The sequence below is a fragment of the Adiantum capillus-veneris genome, chromosome 30, assembly GCF_014529385.1.
Source record: "Adiantum capillus-veneris isolate H3 chromosome 30, ASM1452938v2, whole genome shotgun sequence".
Classification (NCBI taxonomy): domain Eukaryota; kingdom Viridiplantae; phylum Streptophyta; class Polypodiopsida; order Polypodiales; family Pteridaceae; genus Adiantum; species Adiantum capillus-veneris.
In genome coordinates, this window is record NC_140960.1 from 45659838 (window position 1) to 45683765 (window position 23928).

The following is a 23928-nucleotide window of genomic DNA, read 5'->3' on the forward strand; positions in this document are numbered from 1 at the left end:
CCAATCGTACCTAGCTAGGTATGCAGTGCCTCTCTAGCAGAAGCTCATTATGTTATGCATTGTATGAAAAACAATGAGAAAGACTCCGTTTTCCTACATGAGAAAATTTCTAAATCTTCTTGTGTTTGTTTTGGCTCCTTCAAATGTCTGTCACATGGTGCCATGTGATTGCAAATCCAAAATTTCCCAAGACTTTTATTGAGATTTTTAAAGAATTGTTTTTTAAAATCAAAAGGAGAAAAGTTTTATACAATCGAAAGGAATAGCTTGCCTTACTGCCTAAATCCTTTATGTTCAGCAACACTCTCAGTAAGCCAGCTTGTTAACACCAGTTTGCTATGAAAATAGGATAGGTCTAAGATTTGAATAAAATTCAATGCGTGTCTAAAAAATAATGTCAAAACTTCTCTTTTTAATAGAATTTGTAAAAATGGTCTCCAAAGACTTTTGAGCATATTATGATGAAGAAGTGGATTGATAAAAAAATACTTGCACAAAATTGCATGTGATGGTTTCAAAGAACAAGCCAACATGCTTAGAAAAAACTACACATGCCTAGGCAAAAGATCTAGACTACTTGTTTATACTATTGCTACATATTTTTGCTAGGGTTTACAAAGTAGAAAATTGCATTATACTTTGTTTAAGGTGCATATACAAGTTTCATGCATCTAATTGTACATGAAGTTAAACATGTTATTTATGTTCTTGTAAGTTGCATCAAGCTATAAAGATAAGTGTACTACAAAACACTTAAAATAATAGAGCTTTTTGTTTACGTAAAGCACACCCTAAAGATTGTCCTGTATTGTAGAATTGCATACGATAAGATTTTCATAATTCACATGAGAGACATTAGCTATAGAATGGGCATAGCCTCAAAGCTTTTTGTCACCCTATCAATAAATCATGGCCAATTTCTTAACACCATTGAGCATCTACAACCTTATATATATATATATATATATATATATATATATATATATATATATATATATATATATATATATATATATATATATATATATATATATATATATATATATATATATATATATATATTCTTTGGCAACAAGTTCATGGTTTCAAGAGATTATGCATGAAAAAGTTCAAAATCTACCTTGATCTACAAGCGTTATGCAAGCTTAGATTTTTTAAGAAAGGTGTTTTGTTGCTTTTAATCAATAGAGTCACTTTGAGTTATAAGTTTGCACTAAAACAATATCATTTTTGTATATGAGTTAAGTTAAAAATTTGCCTTCTCAAACAATCAAAATTAATTTTTTTTTGCTTAATATATAAAAGGCATGTGCTCACTTTAGAAGATATGTTTCTTTTTCTAAAATTTTATTGTATAAAAGGATATACAAAGAAGAGAGATACAATTTCCTAGGGCTTTTATTATTGATTTGAGAAAACAACTTATACTTTTCGTGAAATCTCCAGCATTGCCAACTTCCTATCATATCCTAAATACATAATGATCATCACTTCATAGTTTTGTATCTAGCTTCACTCGATAAATCTAAAAATTGGCTAGAAATACAACACGTAAAACCACTATTTACAAAAGGTACACAAAAGTTACTATTTGGACAATAAGCCGATTGAATTCCCTCAATGTATCTATTTCTTTTCAAAATAGTTCATCATGATTTGGTTAAGCACCCTTGTGATCTCCATGTATGTTCCATTATCCATATTCAAGTGACAAATAAAAAAGAAGTATCAATCCACTCAAGCACAAGTCAATTTGGCAACCCACTAAGGATGTTTCCGACTTCAGTGAAGTAATTGTTCTTGCTTTGAACAAAGGAAGTAGATAAAGCTATGGTCTTATGTTCGATCAAGACCTCCATTCGTTAGTCATGTTTTGAGGTTTCATCCAAGTTGTGGGTACAACATAAAATTGGCATAGTTAAACACCCACAAATAAATCTACACTATACAAACAAACTTGTTTGATGGGTCTACCTAGAGATGCCATTTGATGGGTGAAACCAAAACCTTAAAGTAGATATGCAACAAAGAAACTTGATTACATGTCAAAGTGTCTCAAACACAGATCACACCATATGCCAAGAGGTCTCAAACATAGACTACATGTCAAGGTGTCTCAAACATAGACTAATCATATGCCCCTATTTGCCTTTCTAAAAGAAGCCTTAGAGGAGAGTTGGGCTAGGCATACTTTCAATGTTTTCAATAATGATTGAGACTTACCTTAAATGTTATTTCAATTTTAAAACAGTAACTGAATCTTTTTCTAACCTTTCGTTTCACATCCTAACATGTCTTGACTTTTCTTGCATTCTATTGTTTTAGAATGTTAAAGTGAAGCTTCACCTCACCTAATTCACACGCGCGCGCACACACACATTGATGAATTCTTTTTATTTCACATTTCATTTCACAACCTCACATGGCTTGACTTTTATTGCATTCTATAAATTACTTCTAGTCAATATTCGAAAAAGCCTCTTTTATTGAGCGACCGTCGATCGAATTTCTCCTCACAAAGAAGCGAGCCGGAAATACTGACGTAAATTTGCAAGATTCTAGAGCTATGTTCTCACATATTTCACTGTTTTTCTTCCCTTTACCATGGTTTGCAACCGACTAGTCTCGATCTTCAACCAGCTCAAGGCTAAGCTGAGGCAATCCTTTCTTGAACATTGAAATTTCCAGTTAAACTCAACCTAATGACTTTCACTTTCTTATTTTTTTAGAAAGCCACCGTGCCCCTTTCACTTGTTTTCAATTGTGTGTTGCTATTTAAGAAATTGAAGACTGACAATTTCAATCATTATCCTCATATTAATTCTTCCAACTTACCTTCTCTTACTAGTGTCTTCATGTCTAAAGGGGCTCGCTTCTTGTTCTCAAAACATTGTAGGTATACACACTGATCCACAAAGATTGTGAAGCTCCCTCTTTCCATATAAAATGTGTTCAATCCACCATAATAGTTATAGATTTGCATGGGAGAGGTGGAGAGCGCCTTTTGAGCACCTTACATCAAGAACCTACACCCCTTTCGCTCCTCTGATGGGGAGACATGTATTGACCCAAAAGAACTCAGATTACGCATTTGACAATATTGTGAACAAGTTAGAGCATTCCCAATTCATAAATTACTACATGTCAATCATGCAATGACGAAAGTTCAAAGAACCCGAAGAGCCAGCCATCACTAAAGGTGTTTTTTAGAGACATTTGCACTAGCTAGCTGAATGGACAAAAGGAAAACATGAATATTACCTGCTAAGCATTTTGAAACACGTGCGCACACACGCACACATCAATTTTGAAATTTACCACTAAATTTTAGCTTTCAAGGTAAGAAAAACTACAAATATAGAGAAATCTAGTGTAAAAATAGACAACTCACCACAAAAAACCAAAATGTGTTGTACAATAAAAAATGGCCCCTTGCGTGTTTCATGCGCCCACACAAACAATCATCACAGACTTCAAGAACTTTTTCTGATATTGGATGGTTGCCTTTTGATTGAACTCTTCCGGAAGTGGTACAACCTCTGAAGTTACTGCTGACATATATCATACATCATTTCCATATTGATACCCAACCTTGGAAATTTTAAACAGTATCCGAAGCGCATTTTCACCTTGAGTTCGAAACTTTACAAAATTGTATTTAACTGCACACTCTATATCAACTTTGAGCAGAAGTAGGAGGGCTGGCCCTTTTCCACACAATCACCATACCCTCACAGTCTGAAGAAGCCAACAAATTCTCTCCATAATTCCAAGCTACACTTATCACTGGTGCTCCATGGCCCTAATGAAATCAATTCCACGACAAGGAGAAAATGTTTCTTATCCATGTTATCTCAGAATGCAAGCGATAGGATAAGACAGCAGACAAATAGATTAGGCTGAGTACCTGCAACTTGTTGGCACACGGATGCTTTGGGCGTGTAAAATCATAAAAATAAACATTTCCATCTTCACTCCCAGACACTGTCCACAAAGACTTAATCAGGAATTGTTTGACCATGTGCAAATTGGGGGTGGGGGGGGGGGGGGGTGGTGCGCTGTTGTATATAATAATAGGCGGGTTTAAAAGAGAGAGAACGAGAGCAAGATTTTATGAAAGTCTTCTAGAGGTCGAACTCAATGAGACAGATCAACGTACAACTGTGGTATCTCCTTTGTCATCCCAGAAAAGGAAAAGCAGAATGCCAAAACTAAAACTAAAGCTAAACCTACAAGTGGAAGGCAGGACCAACTAGAGTATACAAAAATTAGGAAAGGGTATTGTATTTTAATGTAGAGGAGGATGGAGCTTTATGGTTAGGGGCTCAGAATGCAAGCTATATGCATTAGGCATACAACCATGATGGGCATAATCTAGCTAGCTCCATCCTGTACCATAATATGGTATGCATCAATGAGGGGGTCGTAAACAGAACCCAAGATAATATACAGAGCTGATCCCATTGTTGTTATATGCTGCTGATATTGTGTACTCACCAGAGGGTATGCAGAGACAGTTGGATGCATTACACAGTTTTGCAGAGGATAGTGGATTGTCTGTAAACCTTGGTAAAACCAAGGTTATGGTGTTTAACACCACACCACAGTGGATCAGGAGATCAGCACCCACTTTCACATATGGTCAGGAGATTGTAGAGTATACAGATGCATACACTTACCTTGGGGTTGTCTTCACTGGGCCGAGGTTTTCTTTGGGGAGAGCAGCAGAGACTAGACTGACTAGAGCTTCTGCGGCCTTGGGAGTCTTGGAGAGGATGTGTTCGCAGGTTCAGTTCCAGGAACCTCGGACAAAGTTATGGCTCTTTGATACTTTAGTAGCCTCAGCTATGTTGTATGGGGTGCACATATGGGGACCTTCTATAGGTCAAGATGGTTGGAGACGTATGGAGAGGCCCTTGTTATCTATGATCTCTCGACTGATCAGAGCCAAGGCCTCCATACCCCACGCTAACATTCGAGCAGAGCTAGCTGCCCCTCCTATGGAGATTGAGGCGCTTACCAGATCAGTCTCCTTTGTGCACAGCTTGTGGGATACTACTAGAGACAGATAAGCGATATCTAAATGACGCTGCATTCCCTCTGAGGAGTCAGAAATCAACACGATATCATCAGCATATAACAATAGTGGGATCCATGTGCCTGCCAAATGTGCTCCTCCATCACCATCCCTCTCAATGTAGTCAGCAATCTCATCCATATAGTAATGTAGGAGATAGAGAGCAACACTGTTTCACCCCAATAGTGGAGGGAACCAAATCAGAAATCCCCTCTGAAGTGCGTACATGCCCCACTACTGACTTGTGTAGAGCATTGATCCCCCATATCAACTCTTTGGGTATCCCCATCTCCTGTAGTGTGCGCATCAATCTAGCTTTGGGCACTATATCGAAAGCTTTGCGGAAGTCCACAAAGCAACGATAGAGTCGTCTCCCACGTGATCTCCCCTCCTCAATAATGGCTCTGAGCGTCAAAATTTGATCAAGCGTAGAGAAACCTCTCCTGAAACCCGCATTTCCTGCTGCTTGTATGCCCTGTCTCTCTACCCATCTACTCAACTATTGCTCAAGGATGGATACGTACAACCGTCCCAATGTGTGTCCAATCATGATAATGTGGTAATTCCCAGGCTCTGTAGGGTCCCTTGACTTGAAGATAGGTACGATAGTGGACAAACTCCAAGCATCAGGTATGCCCTCCCACATGGCACGATTGAACATCAGTGCTAGAAGCTCTGCAAGCAGATCTTTGGCATGTATAAAATGTTCTGCTACCAGGCCATCGTGATCATATGCTCTCCTAGTCTTCATCATGTCAATGGCTTTCTTTACCATCTCGGTGGTAAAGAAAGCACGTGTGTGGGCATGGCTCTCGCGGATGTTAAAGAGGTGATTGCCCTAAGACTGTGTTGAGAGATGATGCATACTGACCCCTTACCTTCGTAGAAGTGATAACAGACCCTCCTCCTGCCAATGAGGTGCTGCAGCAGGGCGAGCCTCTCTCTGTGCTGCCAGAATGTGACGTCCCAGTCGAACAATGGACTGAAAGAAAGGGACACCTGGGTGGTCTGCAGAAGAGAAAGGGTCCCTCCATAGCCACTCTCCAGGATCCCACTGTACTCGTGCCAGTGGCCCACAGTCTCCATTGTCCAGTCTCAAGAGCAGCTGGGTCAGGATCGATGACACAAGTCCTCCCACAGATGCCCACCACTCGGATCCTCTGAAAACAGCACTCAACCACCTGTGGGGCCTCTACTGCAACTCACTGTAAGTGTCCCTCACCCTGTAACTCGAAAAACAGGGAGGGAACAGTCTTTGAACAACCCCGAACTGAGATGAGAACCTTCAGTTGCGTGAAGGCTCCCATCCATCTGGGCGCTGCTGACTCGAGAGGTGTGAGCCACTCAGCTCGTACTGCCTCTGAGATGTCCTGGCACATGCTTGCACCCCTCTCATGCCCTGTAACTGAAAGCCCCTGCAGCTCCTCTGACAAGCTTGAAAACTATAGCCAATCACCTAGAGAGCGTGCTAGACCCGTTGCCATGGGACCCCAGGAAACATGAGGCCGACTACCAACCAAGTGGCCTCTCTAAGTGCTAACCATGGGGTTCCAAACAAGGGGCTGTCGCAGGCGCTCCTCCGTGCAAGTAGGCTGCCGCTGCTCCAGGCCTCGCCGCAAGTGCTCCCAAGATCGAAGCAAACCCATAGCGAAGCGGTCCTCCGGGCTCCTGCTCAGACGAACTCTGCGCATCTCTGTGAAGATCCATCTGGTCGAAGGTTGCCAGGGGCCTCCTGCCTAATGCACCCTAGCACGAAGCCGCTGTAGCAAAAACTCCTCCCAGGGCTCCTCACATGGAAGAAGTCCTCGAACGATGAACTTCCCAAGAACCAAGGGCTCTGCTTGGCTGTGCTGGGTCTATGATCCCAAGCCCTCCCTGTGAACAAGGAAGAGTGATGACCTGCCAAGCCACTTTGGCCCGGGCTATCTGAGTGTCATGCCCTGACCAAAGGAAGTTCCTGATCAGCCTCATAACCTGGCTGATACAAGAACTCGAGAAGATCCAGCAAGAAGTGATGTACCACATAGTAGCCAACAACACCTGGTTGGCCACTACAACTCTGCCAGCCAAAGAAAGTCGTGCGGAGCTCCAATGTAGCAACTTCCTCCTGATAGATAGGAGGAGAGGAGCAATCTGCTGCTCGGGAGACAAGTCTAAGCCAACCTAACAGCCCAAGTACTGAATTGCAGTCCTTGGGGGAATCCACCTGAAACCCTCCCCTAGTATCCAATCAGGTACAGGAGCACTACCAACCGAGAAAACCATTGTCTTTCTCCAGTTGATCAGTGCGCCAGATGCACAACAGAAGGTCTCAAGAGCCTGCTCACAGCTGTGGAGGTTGGCCTCCTGGCCATCCAAGTACAAGGCTGAGTCGTCAGCAAACTCAATGTCCAATAGCTCATCTCCCCGAATAGGAAGTGCTAAGCCCCGTAAACCAACATGCTGCGACACCAAAAACCAGCTCATCGCCTCAGCATAGAACAGAAAGAGGAAAGGGGCAAGAGGGCAGCCCTATCCGACCGAACGTGTGAGCATGAAACGATCACCTCTACCTCCTGACAAAAGTACCTGACTTTGTGCCCGTCTGTACAAAGCTGACACCCCTCTGATCCAAGCATCTGAGAAGCCCATCCTGCGTAGAGTGCCCTCCAGAAAGTCCCAGTCAACTCTGTCGTAAGCCTTCTCAAAATCGAGAAGAAGAATCACTAGATCCTCACCACGGAGCCGCGCTAGGGCAGAAGCCTCCCAAAAAGTAAAAGATGTTGTCAAGGATACTGCGCTCCTTGACAAAACCTATCTGAGTCCCATGTATAAGGCTCTCTAGGGCTGGATCCTCAAACTCAGAGCCTTGGCAAGAATTTTGTAGGCCGAGTTGAGGATGGTGATGGGGCGCCACTGTCGAATCTCATCCAAGGAGCCACCCTCCTTGGGAATGAGGTAGATGAGACCCTCACTCATGCTATCAGGCATCTCTCCTGTGTGCAAGATGTACTGAAAAGCACTATAGAGATCTGGGCCAAGCAAGTCCCGGTACTCCAAGAAAAGACTAGGAGTCGAGCCATCCTCACCTGGACAGCTACCACAGGGGAGAGCACTAAGAGCCGTGTGTAACTCCTCAAGCTGAAGTGGCAGCTCAAGCCTCTGACGCATCTCCTTAGTCACCAAGCAAGGCATCTATGCCCATTCGTGCTCCCTGCATGCATCCTGACGCTCTGACTGAGGCTCTGCAGACAGTAACTCACGGTAAAAGTCAGTAGCAACTTGCATGTCCTTTGGCTCAGAAGCAACTGACCCGTCGGGCCTCCTCAGCTGACTGCCCTTGGGCATGGGTATGCCGAGGTCCCACTGCATTGAACAAAGCACCAGTTACTCTGTCACCCACCTGCGTCCACTGAGATGCCTGTCGATGGAAAGCAAACTCATGGCACCGCTCCTCTGTGCTAACCAACTCCTGGCGAGCCTGCTGTAACTGCTCCTCCACTGTAACTGCTCCTCAAACCAAGGACTGTCTGGATGCTGCTCCTCCATCCTCTGCAAGGAAGCAACGCCCCGTCTGAGACGCTGCTCCTCCTCTCTCGCTGCAGCCAGGCGAGCCAAAGACTCCTAAAGAAAGAAGCGACTAAGCTGAGCTAGTCCTGCGGCCACTCTGTCAGTAAGAGAATCCTGCATGTCCAAGCTCTCTGTCCAGAGAGCCTCTACTCGCTCTCTGAGTGCAGAGTCCAGCAAGACCCTCTCAGGGATGCGAAGCATCGTGCTCCCCGTCCTCTGTCTATCTGCCACTGTGAGTATCACTGGTGCATGGTCCGAGAGGGAAGTCCCTGCCAGAATGCCAACTGTCCCACCCAAGTCACAGAAATGGTCACTAGTGTAGAAGCGATCTATCTGCGATAGATTCACTCCTCCCACTCTGCGGTCCGAACGAGAGAAGGCCAGGCTGTCTGGGGCCCCAGCCTCACAAAGCCAGAGTGCTGCCACACATCCGAAAACGTCAGTCATACAAAACCTCTCCCAAGCTGCCAGCTCAACTCCATGCACAGTAGCATGGCTACCACCAACCCTGTCAGAAGGGTACTCCAACATGTTGAAGTCACCCCCTATGCACCACTGTTCTGCCTGCGGCAGAGACTCAACAATCTGTGACCAAAACTTTGCTCGTGCACTTGCCACATTGGGCGCATATATGTTCAAGAAGCCCACAAGGCAACCTTGAACCGGCATAGTGATCCACTCAGCCCTGCTTGGCACAATAATCCCTCTTCACACAATCGACTGCTGCAAAGAATCCGCAATAGTCATACATACCCCACCCTGGATGCCTCCAGGTTCAAAAGCACCTGACCAAAAAGTATCATATCGTCCACGCAAGAGCTGACCACAACGTCTAATGCGACTCTCACATAGATGGTGCTCCTGTAGCATAAGGAGATCAATCTCTCCTACCACAAGGCAACGCTAAAGCTCTTGACGTAGTCGGCCCCTCTGACGCTGAAACTGGGGCCCACCTAGTCCCTGCACGTTCCATGAGACGATCCTCATGGGGAGAGAGAAAGAACAGATGCTACCGCAACAGCTAAACGTGCTATCTTCGAGGCTGGCTTGGATGGGGAGTAATCTGCATCCGAGCGTCCTCTAGATAGGTGTGACTGCAAAGAGTGTCTGGCCCAAGCCCAAGTAGCCCCAGCCGTACGTAAAACAACCTCGTCTGTCCAGGAGTCCTCATGAATGTATACATAGCATGGCGAGCAGTAAGTATCAGCAAAGAAGTGAACCACAATGTGTCTACATCCTGCTGCATCTGGAGGAGTCACCGCAAACTTGGTCAATGGCCATAGAGTCAAAAGCATGTCTGTAACTCCTAGGTCTCCCATGTGGTGAGAGAACTCTAGGGCCTGTGTATGCAGACACTCCAACACTGAGTCGAGGGTCCACTCAGTCTGGTCCCTGCCGCAAAGGGGAAAAGAGAAGCCAACTGCTGAGTCCAAGGCCTCTATCCCCCTGGCTTCAAGGAACAGAAAATGAACCCTGAAGCAGGCTGCCTCAAGGTCTGATGAGGAGTCACCGAGAAAGCGTGTAAAGTCGTAGGCAAAGAAGTCCCATCGGCGCCGAATGTCAAAGCTCGTCAGACCTCGAGGGATTGCTGCAAAGGGAGACGTCTGTACCTGTAGAGGGGGTCGCAAGAAAGGCTATCCCTCTCTCGCCAAGCGACTCGTGGCAAAGGCGCTGCCAAGAGATCTCCTAGCAACTGGAGATGTCCATTCCCCCTGAGTAGACTGTGGAACTGGAGCGGGAGGGGGGGGGGTGAAGGAGCAGGGGAGGTGGGGGAGAAGAGGGGTAGGGGGGACCGGCACAGGTAGAGGGGCGAGGGGGAGAGGCAGCGGGAACACGAGGCGGGGGGGAGGCTGATGAGGAGGGGGGGAACTCGGGGGGAGGAGGGGCTATCGAGGGTGAAGCTGAGGTGGGGGCTAGAGCAGGGACCTCGTTCTGCTCAAGAGGACCAAATCGGTTCCCCGTGGGAACCCACTGCTGCTGGGCAGGTGCCTGAGGACCACTCTGAGTGCCAGGCTGTCGTTGTGGCCTCTGCCCGCATCGACCACGAACCTGTTGCCATTCCTCCTCCACTGGAGCCCCAGGCTTGGAGGGTGGCTCTGCCTGTGTGCTCTGTCTCTCTGCCTGTGGCTGCTGGCTAGCCCTTGTAGGCTGGGGCTGAGTCTGTGGTGTAGGTCGAGGCCTCCTCCGTGGACAGGCCTTCGCAAGATGGCCCATTTGTCGACAAATGAAGCACTGGTTTGTGAGGCCCGAATACTCCACGCTCTGCCTAAACCAACCCCCACTCACCCGAGGAAGGAGGATGACCTTCGGGAGGGTGTGAGTATCCCTAACCAGAACGCGAACTGAGGGAATGCCGGCCGCCTTGGTAGCTACCGAGGCTGTCGTGCGAGGTGTCTCCAGGACGGTCCCAATCGCTGAGCCTATCTTGGACAAAAGTGGTAGGTACTCACTCCGCAACCAGGAAAGCAGACGGAGATGGGAATGTCTACCTCCTCTACCAACACATTTGAAGCAGGGTCAAAACCATGTCTCCACTGTCGAAAGTGGGCTCGAACAACTCGGATGGTCAAGGGGCTCATGTCGATGACTATGGATGTCATCTCGGAGGTCTCAAACTTGATCTGATAGTAGCCTCGCCCGAGGATCTGAACGTCCAATATATTGCAGCTCTCCTCTGCTAGGTCTAGTGCCGAGAATCTTGCAGATGACAGAAGTCGCCTGCAAGCGCTCTACCTCTGCGGCCAGGCTCGCTTGCTCTGTCCGTGAAAGAGCAAGTCGAATGGTGGGCTCAGTGGGGTCGGGCGAGGAGACTTCGGAGGAGTTCCTCTGTGGCGGAGCTTGAGCCTCCATCTGTGTCTGCTGCTGTGAAGAGAAGGCGAAGAGTTGTTGACGAGAGGAGGCCTTCTGCACCCGAGTATGTCGAGAAGAAGACGAGCGCAGAAAACCGAGGATGCGAGGCGGGGCTGGTGGGCTAAGGCGAATGGCGGGCGGCAGGCGAGTGGGGCGGTGGCGAAGGACGGGCGGGCAGCGGGCAGCAGGTGCGGGTTGGGCAGCGGGTGGGGGGCGGGGGGCGCACTGGGGGGCTGCGCGCAGCAGTTGAAGGCAAAGGGCGCACGAGGGCAAGGGGGGGCAGCGATGGCGAGGGGGGGGGGGGGGGGCGACAGCAGCAGCGAGCGCATTTTTTCATCTTATCTTTTCCTTTCTTTGCATCCAATCCACTTTTCAGCTTTATCCACCTTCTCTTGTGTTTTGAAAAGCCCATGAGGAGGTTGTTCGTGCCATTTTCTCTTCCTCTTCCCGTAAAGTTTTCACCTGCTCCTTAATGCTTTCGATCTCCTTTATCACTGAGGGTTGGTTTTCTCCCTCCTTTGCGGGACTATTTTTGCAAGCTGCGAGGTCTCCCTTAAGTGCTTCGATCAATGCATCCCTTTCACTCATGCGTTCTTCCATTTTGTATTTCCAGGATTCAAACGCAACAAGTGCATCTTCTAATCTTTTTTGCATCATATGTCAACAGGAGGTGTATTTTTTCTATTGCCTTCCGTAAATAAGTATTAGATATATTTATTTTATTTTTACTTGTTTGTCCCAAAACCCTTGAAAAGGTGCAAGTGGACATTGCATGGCCAGTGTGAAACGGCTGCAGCCAAATGGGTTTCTTACAACGGGGATCTAAGTCGGTCAGATAGGGACTGCCCGGGCCAGTTAGCACTGAATTCTGATGAGTATGGAAGCTCGTGTGCGCCAAACTGGAATTTGGGCCACTCATCAAGTCACTGCAACTTTATAAGTTGAAAGGGGCCAATAAATTAACCCACATTGTAGATGTTGGTCAAATGGTAGTCTTCAATGATGGTCAGGAGACCGATAGGGACGCCATGGAAGCATCTCCTAAAATTTAGGGAACTGCTATTTTTGACCGGAAAATGTGTTCGCGTCATTAGCTCTGGAATGACAAGGGGAACATTTTATTGCTCTGCTGCCAAATCAACTGACGCACCAGTTGAGATATTTTTAGCAGGGAAAGCCCAAACTCGGAAACTGGGCGACGTGTCAGCCTGTGAGCGATTCTGCCACTCTGGGAGGCAAAAACGAGCTGCATATCAACAAAGGGGGCGCCATTTTCAGCCTCAGGTGGATTGTAGCAGGTACAGAAGCTATGGAATGCTTACCTTGCCCTCTATGCACAGTATGGTGACGGGAGTGTTGCCCCGCACGCTACATACTGCTCTCTTTCTCCCCTACGTACAGTATGTTATGCCCCACTAGTGGGCTTCTCATTTGACCTATGTACAGCTGTGGGGAAATATGCTTTCATGCCGAGGCAAGAGCCTCTTTGCACAGGAACCGGTGTAGCTAGCTGTTGCACCAAAGCAGGTCCATGAGAGGGTGATAACCTCTCGATTGCGCAGTAAATTCAGCACTGTTTGCTTGCTGTTTTTACTCTGTTTTGAGACTGTTTTGTGCCCGGGATGCTTCCAGAATCAAGGGGCACCAAGCCCAAGGTGCAGGGAACAGTGTAGGGACCGTCCTGTGCCCAAATAAGGTCAAAAATAGGACTGAACCAGAAATTACAGCGACCTGGAATTTACTGTTTTGTGCTCCCGACTGAGGGATAACGCCAGTGGGATAGAGTCCTGAGCTTGGAAACTGATTCGGGTTAATTTCGGTACCGTTATGCTGCCGAAATTTTGCCGAATCTGGAGCGTACTAGTTGGATGCAGGTGTTATCTTCCAAGGACTCTCTTTTTTGTAATTCTCTCTCTCTAAATTAAAGAAATACCGAAAGGGGTGCCAGTCTTTGGGGTCTACAGGGTGTCGGTCTCGTGTGCGCAGTGACATTCTAGTTGCTGGACGCAACTGTGTTCTCTTCCCTTCTCAATGCTCTGTGTAAAGTTAACAGGTAATTGAAATAGTACCGCCCTCTACGTTGTATAGGCCGGTTATATCATATATTCCATTACATTCACTTTTGCCCTCACAATCGTTTGCATTTCGGCCTTCAATGATGTGTACATCTTGTCGCGCTTACCAAGCATCTCTTTGTCCAATTCTTTCCTCATATCTGCATACATAGCCTTTTGTAAGTCTCCGCATTTACATACATCTCTTTTTCAATGTCACCCCTCAAAAGGCTTAGCTCCGCCTTAATCATCATCTGTAAGTTCTCAATCATTAAGTCATCCTTAACTCTAGAAAGTTTCTCTGCTCTCACAGAACTTGGCGATAATGTGCTTTCTGGAATCCTCCGGCTAAATGACGCTTTCGATTTATGCGGGGTTTCATAGATATCATCATCTCCGAGGTCGGCTGGTTGGTCCATCCTGCGGCACCTCGTGTGAGGTTTTTGCCCAACTGCTGCTTTTGTTACCTCACGTGGCCTGCTGGCACAAAAGAGCGGTGCCGGACTGCACCTTACTCTCGCCGAACCCGCGGAATCCCTACAACCCCTGCGCGTTCAGCAGCCCTACCCTGCGCGCTCAGCCCCTGGTGCACTTTCCGCGATAGAGGAAGAGGACTCTAGCTATTGTGAAAGAGGCTCGCGATAGAGGACTCTTCAACGATAGAAGATAGTGTTTGCGATAGAATACTTAATCGAGAGAGAGGGAGGAAACGCGATAGAAGACTTAAGAGAAAAAGAGACATTCGATAGAAGACGTTATCGCGATAGAAGACTTAGAGAGAGTGAGGGAAAGAGTTGTCGAGGAGGAGGCCTACGCTGCTGCTGCCCTGCTACATAGTAGCGCAAGCTTACCACAACAGCTCACGGGCATGCCCTGCGGCCCCTGTTGCGTGACCCCTGGGCTCAGTCATGCGTGACTTCTGCAGCCATAGCCATATGTGTTCCCGGCCTTGCCCCGCTGCTGTTGTAGCCATGCAGGAGTGTCACGCCAGGAGAGAGAGAGAGAGAGAGAGAGAGAGAGAGAGAGAGAGAGAGAGAGAGAGAGAGAGAGAGAGAGAGAGAGAGAGAGAGAGAGAGAGAGAGAGAGAGAGAGAGAGATGAAATGAAATGAAATGTTATATTAACGTCTTCAAAAGGCCAAAATGACCTATGACACCAATTTGTTACAAAATGGTGAATCTAATACATGTCTGGGTACAAAAGAACTAGAACAAAGATACTACTACTAGAATCTATCCTCATATGCACTCTATATGTCGAGAGAGATTGGCTCGAATCCTTTGCTGTAGTCTTCGTCGATGCTGTGTAGCCCCTTTCCTCAATTGTGGCCGTCTGGATCTCCGTAGCTCCAGTGCTCGGTCGATGAGAGTGCCGGAAGTGGTCTAATGAGTGTGGGCCGAGCTCTGCAGTGATGGCTGCTCCTCTTGCTGTCCCATATCTAGTGAAAAGAAATCTGTAATCTGTCTCTCGAACTGTCTCTCTCTATCTCTCCCCAATAAAGTGTCTCTATATCTGTGTAACTCAAGTAGACATAGCCCAAGACATCTCTGATCCTCATAACTCATGACCCTAGAGAAAGGACCAAAACCCTCTCTGAATAAGCAGTGGAAACAACCCCATATCTTATAGTACATTGTGCAACGACATATGTAATGTAGCTCTGTCTCTGGCTCTAGCTGGCATAAGCGGCATATCCTGTTGTCTGCTGGTATTCCTTTGAATCTACCAGTCTCAGTCTCAATCTCCAGCTGATGCGAGGATGTGAGTATCTGACCAATGGCACACCGCAAACCATGAGACATATGTGTGTCCGTGTAGCTGGGTCAAATCACAAACCCATCTCCTGTGAGGTGGAGAAGATGCTCTCTATAGAAAGCCATCTTCGTGCCCAACTCCTGTGGCGGCTCTATCCACGTCCTCCTGGTATCCAGCAGGATCAGGTCCTTACGAATGAGTCTAGTAATCTCCACCCGTGTAAGAGACATCGAGGGTGCCTGAAGAGAGTACTGGAAAGGTGGTAGCCTGTCCATGGTGAAGCCATGCATCTGAAACCATGATGTCATCTGTGCATACTAGCATGAAGTGTCCCCCTCAAGAGCTAGCTGTCTGAAAGACTGAAGGGTCAGTCTATTGTACACATTTGCCCACGGTAGTGGATTGTCTGTTAACGTGGGGAAAACCAAGGTTATCGTGTTTAACACCACACCACAATGGGCCAGGAGGTCAGCACCCACTTTTACATATGGCCAGGAGATGGTGGAGTATACAGATGCATACACGTATCTTGGGCTAGTCTTCAATGGACCAGTGTTTTCATTGAGGAGAGCAGTAGAGACTAGATTGACGAGAGCTTATGCAGCCTTGGGAGGATTGGAGAAGATGTGTTGGCAGGTCAGTTTCAGGAACCTTGAACAAAGCTGTGGCTTTTTGACACTCTGCTATGCTTTATGGGGCTCAGATTTGGGGACCCTCAGTAGACCATCATGGAAGATCTGGTAGCACTGATGGATGGAGATCTATGGAAAGGCCTCTAGTCTCTATGATCTCTCGATTGATTCAGGCTAAGGCCTCAATGCCACATGAGATTATTCGAGCTGAGCTAGCTTCCCCCCTTCCCGTAGTTGAGGCCCTTACTAGATTTGTTTCCTTCATGCATCATTTATGGGACCTCCCAAGAGACAGACATGCTCTGCCAACCCTTGAGTCATCCCGACAGCTAGCACTAAAGGGGGATACATCATGCTGGTATGGGAAGATGACATCATGGTTCGCATCAGCTAGAGATTGAGATTGGCAGACTGCACGCAAGAGCTTTCTTGCGGTGGCAGCGGCACCAACGAAGGACCCCGCCGCCCGCCAAGAAGCACGAATCACAGCCCTTGAGACTCATATTCAAGAACTCGTCGAGGAGATTGAAAGATTCAAGGAATGTCTACGCAAGCTTGAAGATGCGAAGGAAGTAGAGAGCCAAGCTCTGCTTGAAAAAGCACACGCAGTCGAAGCCTCACTCACCGAAACTGTCATGGCAGTGCAGAAAGAATCACATGAAGCAACACATAAGAAGATTGACACCAAGATACAGGCATCCCTACAGGAATGCCGGCTACAAGAATCTCTTGGCCTCAAGGTTAGGATTGGGGGGCTACACTCACCGTGGTGTACCACGGAGGACACCTTGGAGGAAGCAATCATCAAGCTCAATAACATTCTTCAACCTGTCTACATCAAGCCCGAAACTGTTGCATGGATCAACGATACACATAGACATGTGCCACCCGAGCATTGCATACTCACTTTCAAGGACAAAGATGAGCGTCTCAACCTGCTATGTCAATCTCGACTTCTCAAGGGAAAAAAGCTTTGGATTGCAGAAGAATTGACCATGAATCAACTCAAGAGTAAAGCGAGCGAGCTCAAGGAGATGCATGAAGCATGTAAGCAAGGCAAATGGGCAGTCTACCGGGGTGGCAAAGCGATCATCCAGGAGTTTTGAAACCCCAAACCGGCTCTCCCCTCAGCCAACCCTCCTTAGGTTTTTGTTCTCTTTTTCTCTACTCTACCCTCTTGATGGACCCTCAGTCCTTAATTGATATGTATCAGCCCGCACTGAGAAGGAATTGTTGTTATGTGTTTTTGGTCCCATATAACCTCCGTGGACGATAATTCAATCTCTCTCTCTCTCTCTCTCTCTCTCTCTCTCTTTGTGGCTAGAGTCATGAGATATCAGGACCACAGATACCTCGGGTTGTTTTTGCTAGAGCTGCGCAAACACTAGGAAAGTCTCTTGGGGAGACCAGGTCGTGGGAGACATTCACAGAGGGAGATCATTGACTTCTTTAAAGCAGTGACTCAGCAGCCGGATGAGCATGCTTCAGAGCCCACTTCTACTAGAGGTATATTAGTCAATAGAGCCACTGAGCTCGGGAGAGCTAGACGCCCACGTCTATGGGGGCGAACACCACATTGACGGAGGCTCCACCAGAGAATCAGGACTATTCTAGCATGACATGGAAGATGCCCAGTGCGACTATTTACAGAGGCGGACATTGACGAAGCTCTTCAGTGACTGATGCAATAATTTCTCGAACAACGCCTGATGCCGGGCATCGTTGGGCATGGATGATGATCATGATGATTTTCAGTCTAACGATTTGAGTCCTTTAGTTTTAGTCTTTCACTTTACTTCATTTTATTTTTGTACCCAGACATTGGATTAGATCCACAAGGATTGTATGAGTTTGGTCTCATAGGTCATTTTGGCCTTTTGAAGACGTTTAATATAACATTTCATTTCGTTTTTCATTTCTCTCTCTCTCTCTCTCTCTCTCTCTCTCTCTCTCTCAACAGGTCTTGAGTTCAACTCTTCTAGTCGGATAGATCTTTAAGGTCTCTTGGGATATCTTCTTCTCGGGTGTGTGTGTGCGCTAATAAAAAAGAGGAAAATGGTATATACCCTTTCTATCACCTAGATTGCTTATGCTATTTCCCTCTTGAATAACAGGTCTCGAGTTCAACTCTCCTCGTCGGATAGATCTTTAAGATCTCTTGGGATAGTTTCCTACAACGTAAAAAATTCTCTTCTTCTCGGGTGCGTGTGGGTGTGTATGTGTGCTAATACAAAAGAAGAAAAGGGTATAACCTTTCTATCACCCAAGTGTGGTAGATTGGTTATGCCGTTTCCCTCTTGAATAATAGGTCTCGAGTTCAACTCTCCTCGTCGTAAGGTCTCTTGGGATAGTTTCTTACGACGTTAAAAATTCTCCTCTTCTCGGGTGTGTGTGTGTGTGCGCTAATAAAAAAGAGGAAAATGGTATAACCTTTCTATCACCCAAGTGTGGTAGATTGATTATGCCAATTCCCTCTTGAATAACAGGTCTTGAGTTCAACTCTCCTCATTGGATAGATCTTTAAGGTGTCTTGGGATACTTTCTTACGACACTAAAAATTCTCTTCTTTTTGGGTGTGTGTGTGTGTGCACGCGTGTGCTAATAAAAAAGAGGAAAATGGTATAACCTTTCTATCACCCAAGTGTGGTAGATTGGTTATGCCATTTCCCTCTTGAATAACAGGTCTTGAGTTCAACTCTCCTCATCGGATAGATCTCTAAGGTCTCTTGCTGGTGTGTGTGTGTGTGTGTGTGTGTGCGTGCTAATAAAAAGAGGAAAATGGTACAACCTTTCTATCACCCAAGTGTGGTAAATTGAGTATGCCATTTCCCTCTTGAATGACAGGTCTTGAGTTCAACTCTCCTCGTCGGATAGATCTATAAGGTCTTTTGGGATAGTTTCTTATGACGTTAAAAATTCTATTCTTCTCAGGTGCGTGTGTGTGCGTGCGCTAATAAAAAAGAGGAAAATGGTATAACCTGTCTATCACCCATGTGTGGTAGATTGGTTATGCCATTTCCCTCTTGAATAACAGGTCTTGAGTTCAACTCTCCTCGTCGGATAGATCTTTAAGGTCTCTTGGGATAGTTTCCTACGACGTTAAAAATTCTCTTCTTCTCTCTCTCTCTCTCTCTCTCTCTCTCTCTCTCTCTCTCTCTCTCTCTCTCTCTCTCTCTCTGCTTCCCGAATATAGAAATAAGGAAAGAATTTCTAAAGAAGAGGCAAACTCTTAAGAAAACGGGTATTTTCCTGGGAGATGACCTTACATTGGCACAAGTGGCACACATGCAAGAGTTGATGCCAGAGATCAGAGCAGCAAGAGAAAAGGGGAAAATCGCCTTTTATAGAGGAGGGAAAGTAGTGGTTCTGGAAAAGCACTCATCATGACGGTGCGAGACCTATGGGGCGACGCTCCGGATAGCGGCGTGGAATTGTAATGGATCATATAGGCTAGATGTAGGTTCCTTTGAAGACAGCTTTAGGGACAGAGACATAGTTTTCTACTCAGAGACACACCAGATACCGGGACAACTTATGCCACATGTGAAGGGGTATTTATTGGAAACAGCTGGTCGACCAGACGAGATCTCTACGAGGTAGCCGGGATTCAGGAGGAGTAGCAGTCTTATTTAAAGAGGAGCTGAAACCACTACTATAGATTATCAGGAAAGATGAACAAGCAAGGTATATGTGGGTGAGAATGAGAGCCGAGACAGGTAGATTTCTAAATATCGCTATATGCTACTTCCCTCCAAGTACATCAGTCTACTCCTCACCTAAAGGACAGTCCCCTTTCTCCATATTGAATAATGACATATGGGAGTTCTCTAGAGATGGAGACATCGTTCTCTTAGGAGACTTTAATGCCAGAACGGCCAACTCTCAAGCAGTATTCTATGATACTTCTGAGGAAATGCTCAGAGAAGTGGATTTATCACAGGAGGGGCTTACTAGAAACTCACAGGATAAAGAACATGGGAGACATCTCATGGAAATGGCAACTACACATGGTTTGGCCATACTTAATGGTCTAGAGAATTTCCCTTTATCTGGGGGATTCACATGCTTCCCGCACAGGCATGGGGCCAGTACAGTGGGGATCATGAGGGTTTAGTAGCAGAACATCTGATCCATGCAAGGGATCTACTTTCAGAAGTCCTTGCTCGTCTGTTTAATCGGGTCATGTGTGAAGGATTACCTAAATCTTGGAAATTATCTACTATCGTACCTATTTTCAAGTCAGGGGATCCTATGATACCCGGGAACTACCGTACCATTATGGTGGGTCACACATTGACCCGACTGTACGCATCCATTCTGGAACAAAAATTGAGTAGATGGGCAGAGAATGAGGGCATAAGGGCAACAGGACAAGCTGGATTCAGGAGGGGTTATTCCACTTTAGATCATATTCTTACGCTCAGAGCCATTATTGAGGAAGGAAGAGCAAGCGGGAGAAGGATGTATTGTTGCTTTGTGGATTTTCGAAAAGCTTTTGATACAGTACCAAGGGCCAGATTGATGCGCAGAATGCAAGAGTTAGGGGTCCCCAAAGAGATTATCTGGGGGATCATGGCCTTATACGGGTCAGTAACTGGTTATGTACGTACTCCAGAAGGGGATTCCGACATTGTTCATTCCACCGTTGGAGTAAAGCAGGGATGCCCACTGTCCCTTACTTTAATTGGTATGTATATAGATGAGGTATCAGATTACATTGATAGAGAGGGTGACAGAGGTGCTCAACTTGCAGGGTCATGGATCCCTCTGTTGTTGTATGCAGATGATATTGTATTGATAGGAGAATCACCAGATGGAATGCAGAGGCAATTAGATGCATTACATAAATTTACGGAGGACAGCGGACTGTCGGTAAATTTGGGTAAAACCAAAGTTATGGTGTTTAATACCACACCGCAGTGGGTTAGGAGATCGGCACCTACATTTGCATATGGCCAGGATACAGTAGAGTACACAGATGCATACACATACCTTGGTGTGGGTATTTACAGGACCGAAGTTTACTCTTAAGAAAGCAGCGGATGCTAGATTGTCCAGAGCCTCTCCGGCCTTGGGAGGGTTGGAGAGGATGTGTTCACAAGTGCAGTTTCAGGAACCACGAACAAAACTTTGGCTCTTTGATACTGTGGTGGCTTCGGCTATGCTTTATGGGGTCCAAATTTGGGGACCATCTGTGGATCAGGATAATTGGAAGTCAATGGAGAGACCTTTGGTATCTATGATTTCCCGAATGATTAGAGCCAAGGCCTCCATACCACACGCGATTACCCGAGCAGAACTAGCTGCCCCTCCGATAGAAATTGAAGCTCTTACCAGATCAGTGTCCTTTATACATGGTTTATGGGATACAAATAATTGCCGATATACTAGATTGGCCCTCAAATCCTCTCGACAATTAGCAATGAAAGGAGATACATCATGCTAGTATGCGCAACTGTCCTCATGGTTTCAGAGACACGGGTTCAGTATGGAAAGATTACCCCCCTTCCAATACTCTCTTGAGGCTCCATCACTGGCAATCACATGAACGGAGATTAATAAAATCATACGCCAGGATCTTATACAGTTGGACACTAAGAGGACATGGGTAGACCCTACACAAGAATTGGGCACGAAGATGGCCGACTACAAAGAAAACTTCCTACAGCTATCTGAAGATGGTTTTGTGATTCGCCCGAGCTACATGGATACCCACCTGGCTCATGGTTTGAGATGTGCTATTGGTCAGATTCGTACATCCTCACACCAGCTGGAAATTGAATTTGGCAGATTTAGGGGAATCCCACCTGAGAGCAGAATTTGCAAGTTATGCGGAATGGAGCCGGAGACAGAATTACACTACATATGCCATTGCACCATATACTATGAGATACGTGGGCGTTTCCATTGCCTATTTAAAGAAGGCTTTGGACCTCTAGATAGAGTCATGCAATACCAAGATCAAAGGTGCTTAGGCCTGTACCTACTGGAACTACATCGGCACAGGGATAATCTAATGAGAAGACAAAGAGCACTACAGCCTCAGAGGCAGATCACAGATTTCTTCGGATCGAGAGAAGCAGGAAGGAGAAGCAAGAGGCCAGCAGCAAGCACAAAGGAGTACCCACATTCATACCAAAGGCACCCTCATTGACAGGGCGATTGAGCTTAGGAAATCGAGACGACCACGACCGAGATGCAGAAGCACACTTCACCGGAGGAGACTACAACAAAGGATTAGAAGCATTCTAGCCAGACACCCAGAATGCTCCTAAGAAGTTTATCTAATACTTTGTATTTAGTTTTTCGCATTTATTTTCACACTTTCACACTTTTCAAACATTGTAGCAGATTCACCACTTTTGTATTAGTTTGGTCTCATAGGTCACTCTGGCCTTTTGAAGACGTTAATATAACATTTCATATGAGCATGCTTCACAGCATACTTAAGAGCCATTTCTACCAAAGGTATATTAGTGGACAGAGCCGTTGATCTCGGGAGAGCTAGATGCCCATGTCTACGGGGCGATCACGACATTGACGGAGGCTCCACCAAAGAATCAAGACTATTCTAGCACGACATGGGAGACGCCCATTACGACTATTTACAGAGGCGGACATTGACAAAGCTCTTCAGCGACCGATGCAATACTTTCTCGAACAACGCCTGATGTTGGCCATCCTCGGGCATGGATGATGATGATGATGATTTTAAGTCTGACGATTTTAGTCTTTTACTTTTAGTTTTTCACTTCATTTTATTTTTGTACCTAGACATTGGATTAGATCCACAAGGATTGTATGAGTTTGGTCTCATGAGTCATTTTGGCCTTTTGAAGACATTTAATATAACATTTCATTTCATTTCTCTCTCTCTCTCTCTCTCTCTCTCTCTCTCTCTCTCTCTCTCTCTCTCTCTCTCTCTCTCTCTCTCTCTCTCTCTCTCTCTCTCCATGCTAGGTACCATAGTTAGATGGACGGCGGGTCGGGGTCGGGAACGGGGACGGGACGGCAAAAGTCAGGAAATGGGGACGGGGTCGGAACGGCAAGAAACAAACAGAGTTTTTTTGGCATTTTTTGACCTACACACATGCTACACACATAGAGCATCACTTTGACCACAAATTTAAACTAAATAGACCAAAGAGCACGAGTCATATAGGCGAGAGAGAGTAGAGCTAAGAGCTTAGAGTAGAGCTTGTGTGGAGAGAGAGTAGAGCTAAGATCTTAGAGGAGAGCTTGTGTGGAGAGAGAGTAGAGGAGAGCTTCAAAGTTGAGAGGCTAGAAGAGGGAGATATTGGGTATATATTAATTTCTACTCTGAGACACATCAAACTCCCGGTCTCACACTTCCTAAAGTGACGAGATACCATTGGGAGATGACTTGTAGACAAGAGGTGAGATCAAAGCGTAGAGGACCTGGGCCAGGGGGTGTGGCAAGTTTTTTCAAGGAAGAGTTGCAGAGACATGGAGGCCACTTTATATTGCAATATACTCTTTTCGCTTGAGCACATCTATCTATGCATCACCCAAGGGGCAATAACGATACATGATTTTAGATAAGTACATATAGGAGTTCTCTAGGGATGGGGATATCATCCTCCTAGGGGACTTCAATGCAAAGACGAGCCACTCTCAAGCAGCCTTTTATGGTACCTCAAAGGAGATGTTAAGAGAGCTGCATGTCAATGATCTCGGATTGGCCAGGTGCTCACAGGATGTGGTGCATAATGTGTGTGCAATATTTGACAGACATGGGGACTGCACATGGATTGACCATCCTGAATGGCCTACAGAGATTTCCAGCAACGAATGGGTTCACTTGTTTTCCTCATAGATATTGGGGCTAGCATAGTGGACTATGTTATGGCTTAGCATTCTTTTATAGCATCTATTTAGGATTTTACAGTCGGCCCTAGGCCTATTGGGGTAGCAGTAGATCACGCCCTCACATTTACACTTTCGTTCCAAATTAGTATAACTCCGTTGGCCCAAACACCTACGCATACTTG

At 46.1% G+C, this 23928-nt stretch overlaps 1 protein-coding gene across 2 annotated transcripts in view; it reads right to left on the reverse strand.

The window, feature by feature from the left end:
- Positions 1 to 3368: 3368 nt before the first annotated feature.
- The window catches only part of LOC147417886 (Transducin/WD40 repeat-like superfamily protein), a 99089-nt gene continuing 78529 nt past the window's right edge, over positions 3369 to 23928 (reverse strand). For both annotated transcript variants that reach the window (XM_086506680.1, XM_086506679.1), the window contains exons 11-12: positions 3908 to 3984; positions 3369 to 3802 (exon numbers count right to left, since the gene is read on the reverse strand). In XM_086506680.1, the coding sequence (XP_086362806.1) occupies positions 3677 to 3802; positions 3908 to 3984 (203 nt within the window). In that variant the 3' untranslated portion in view covers positions 3369 to 3676. The remainder of the gene's footprint in view (positions 3803 to 3907; positions 3985 to 23928) is intronic.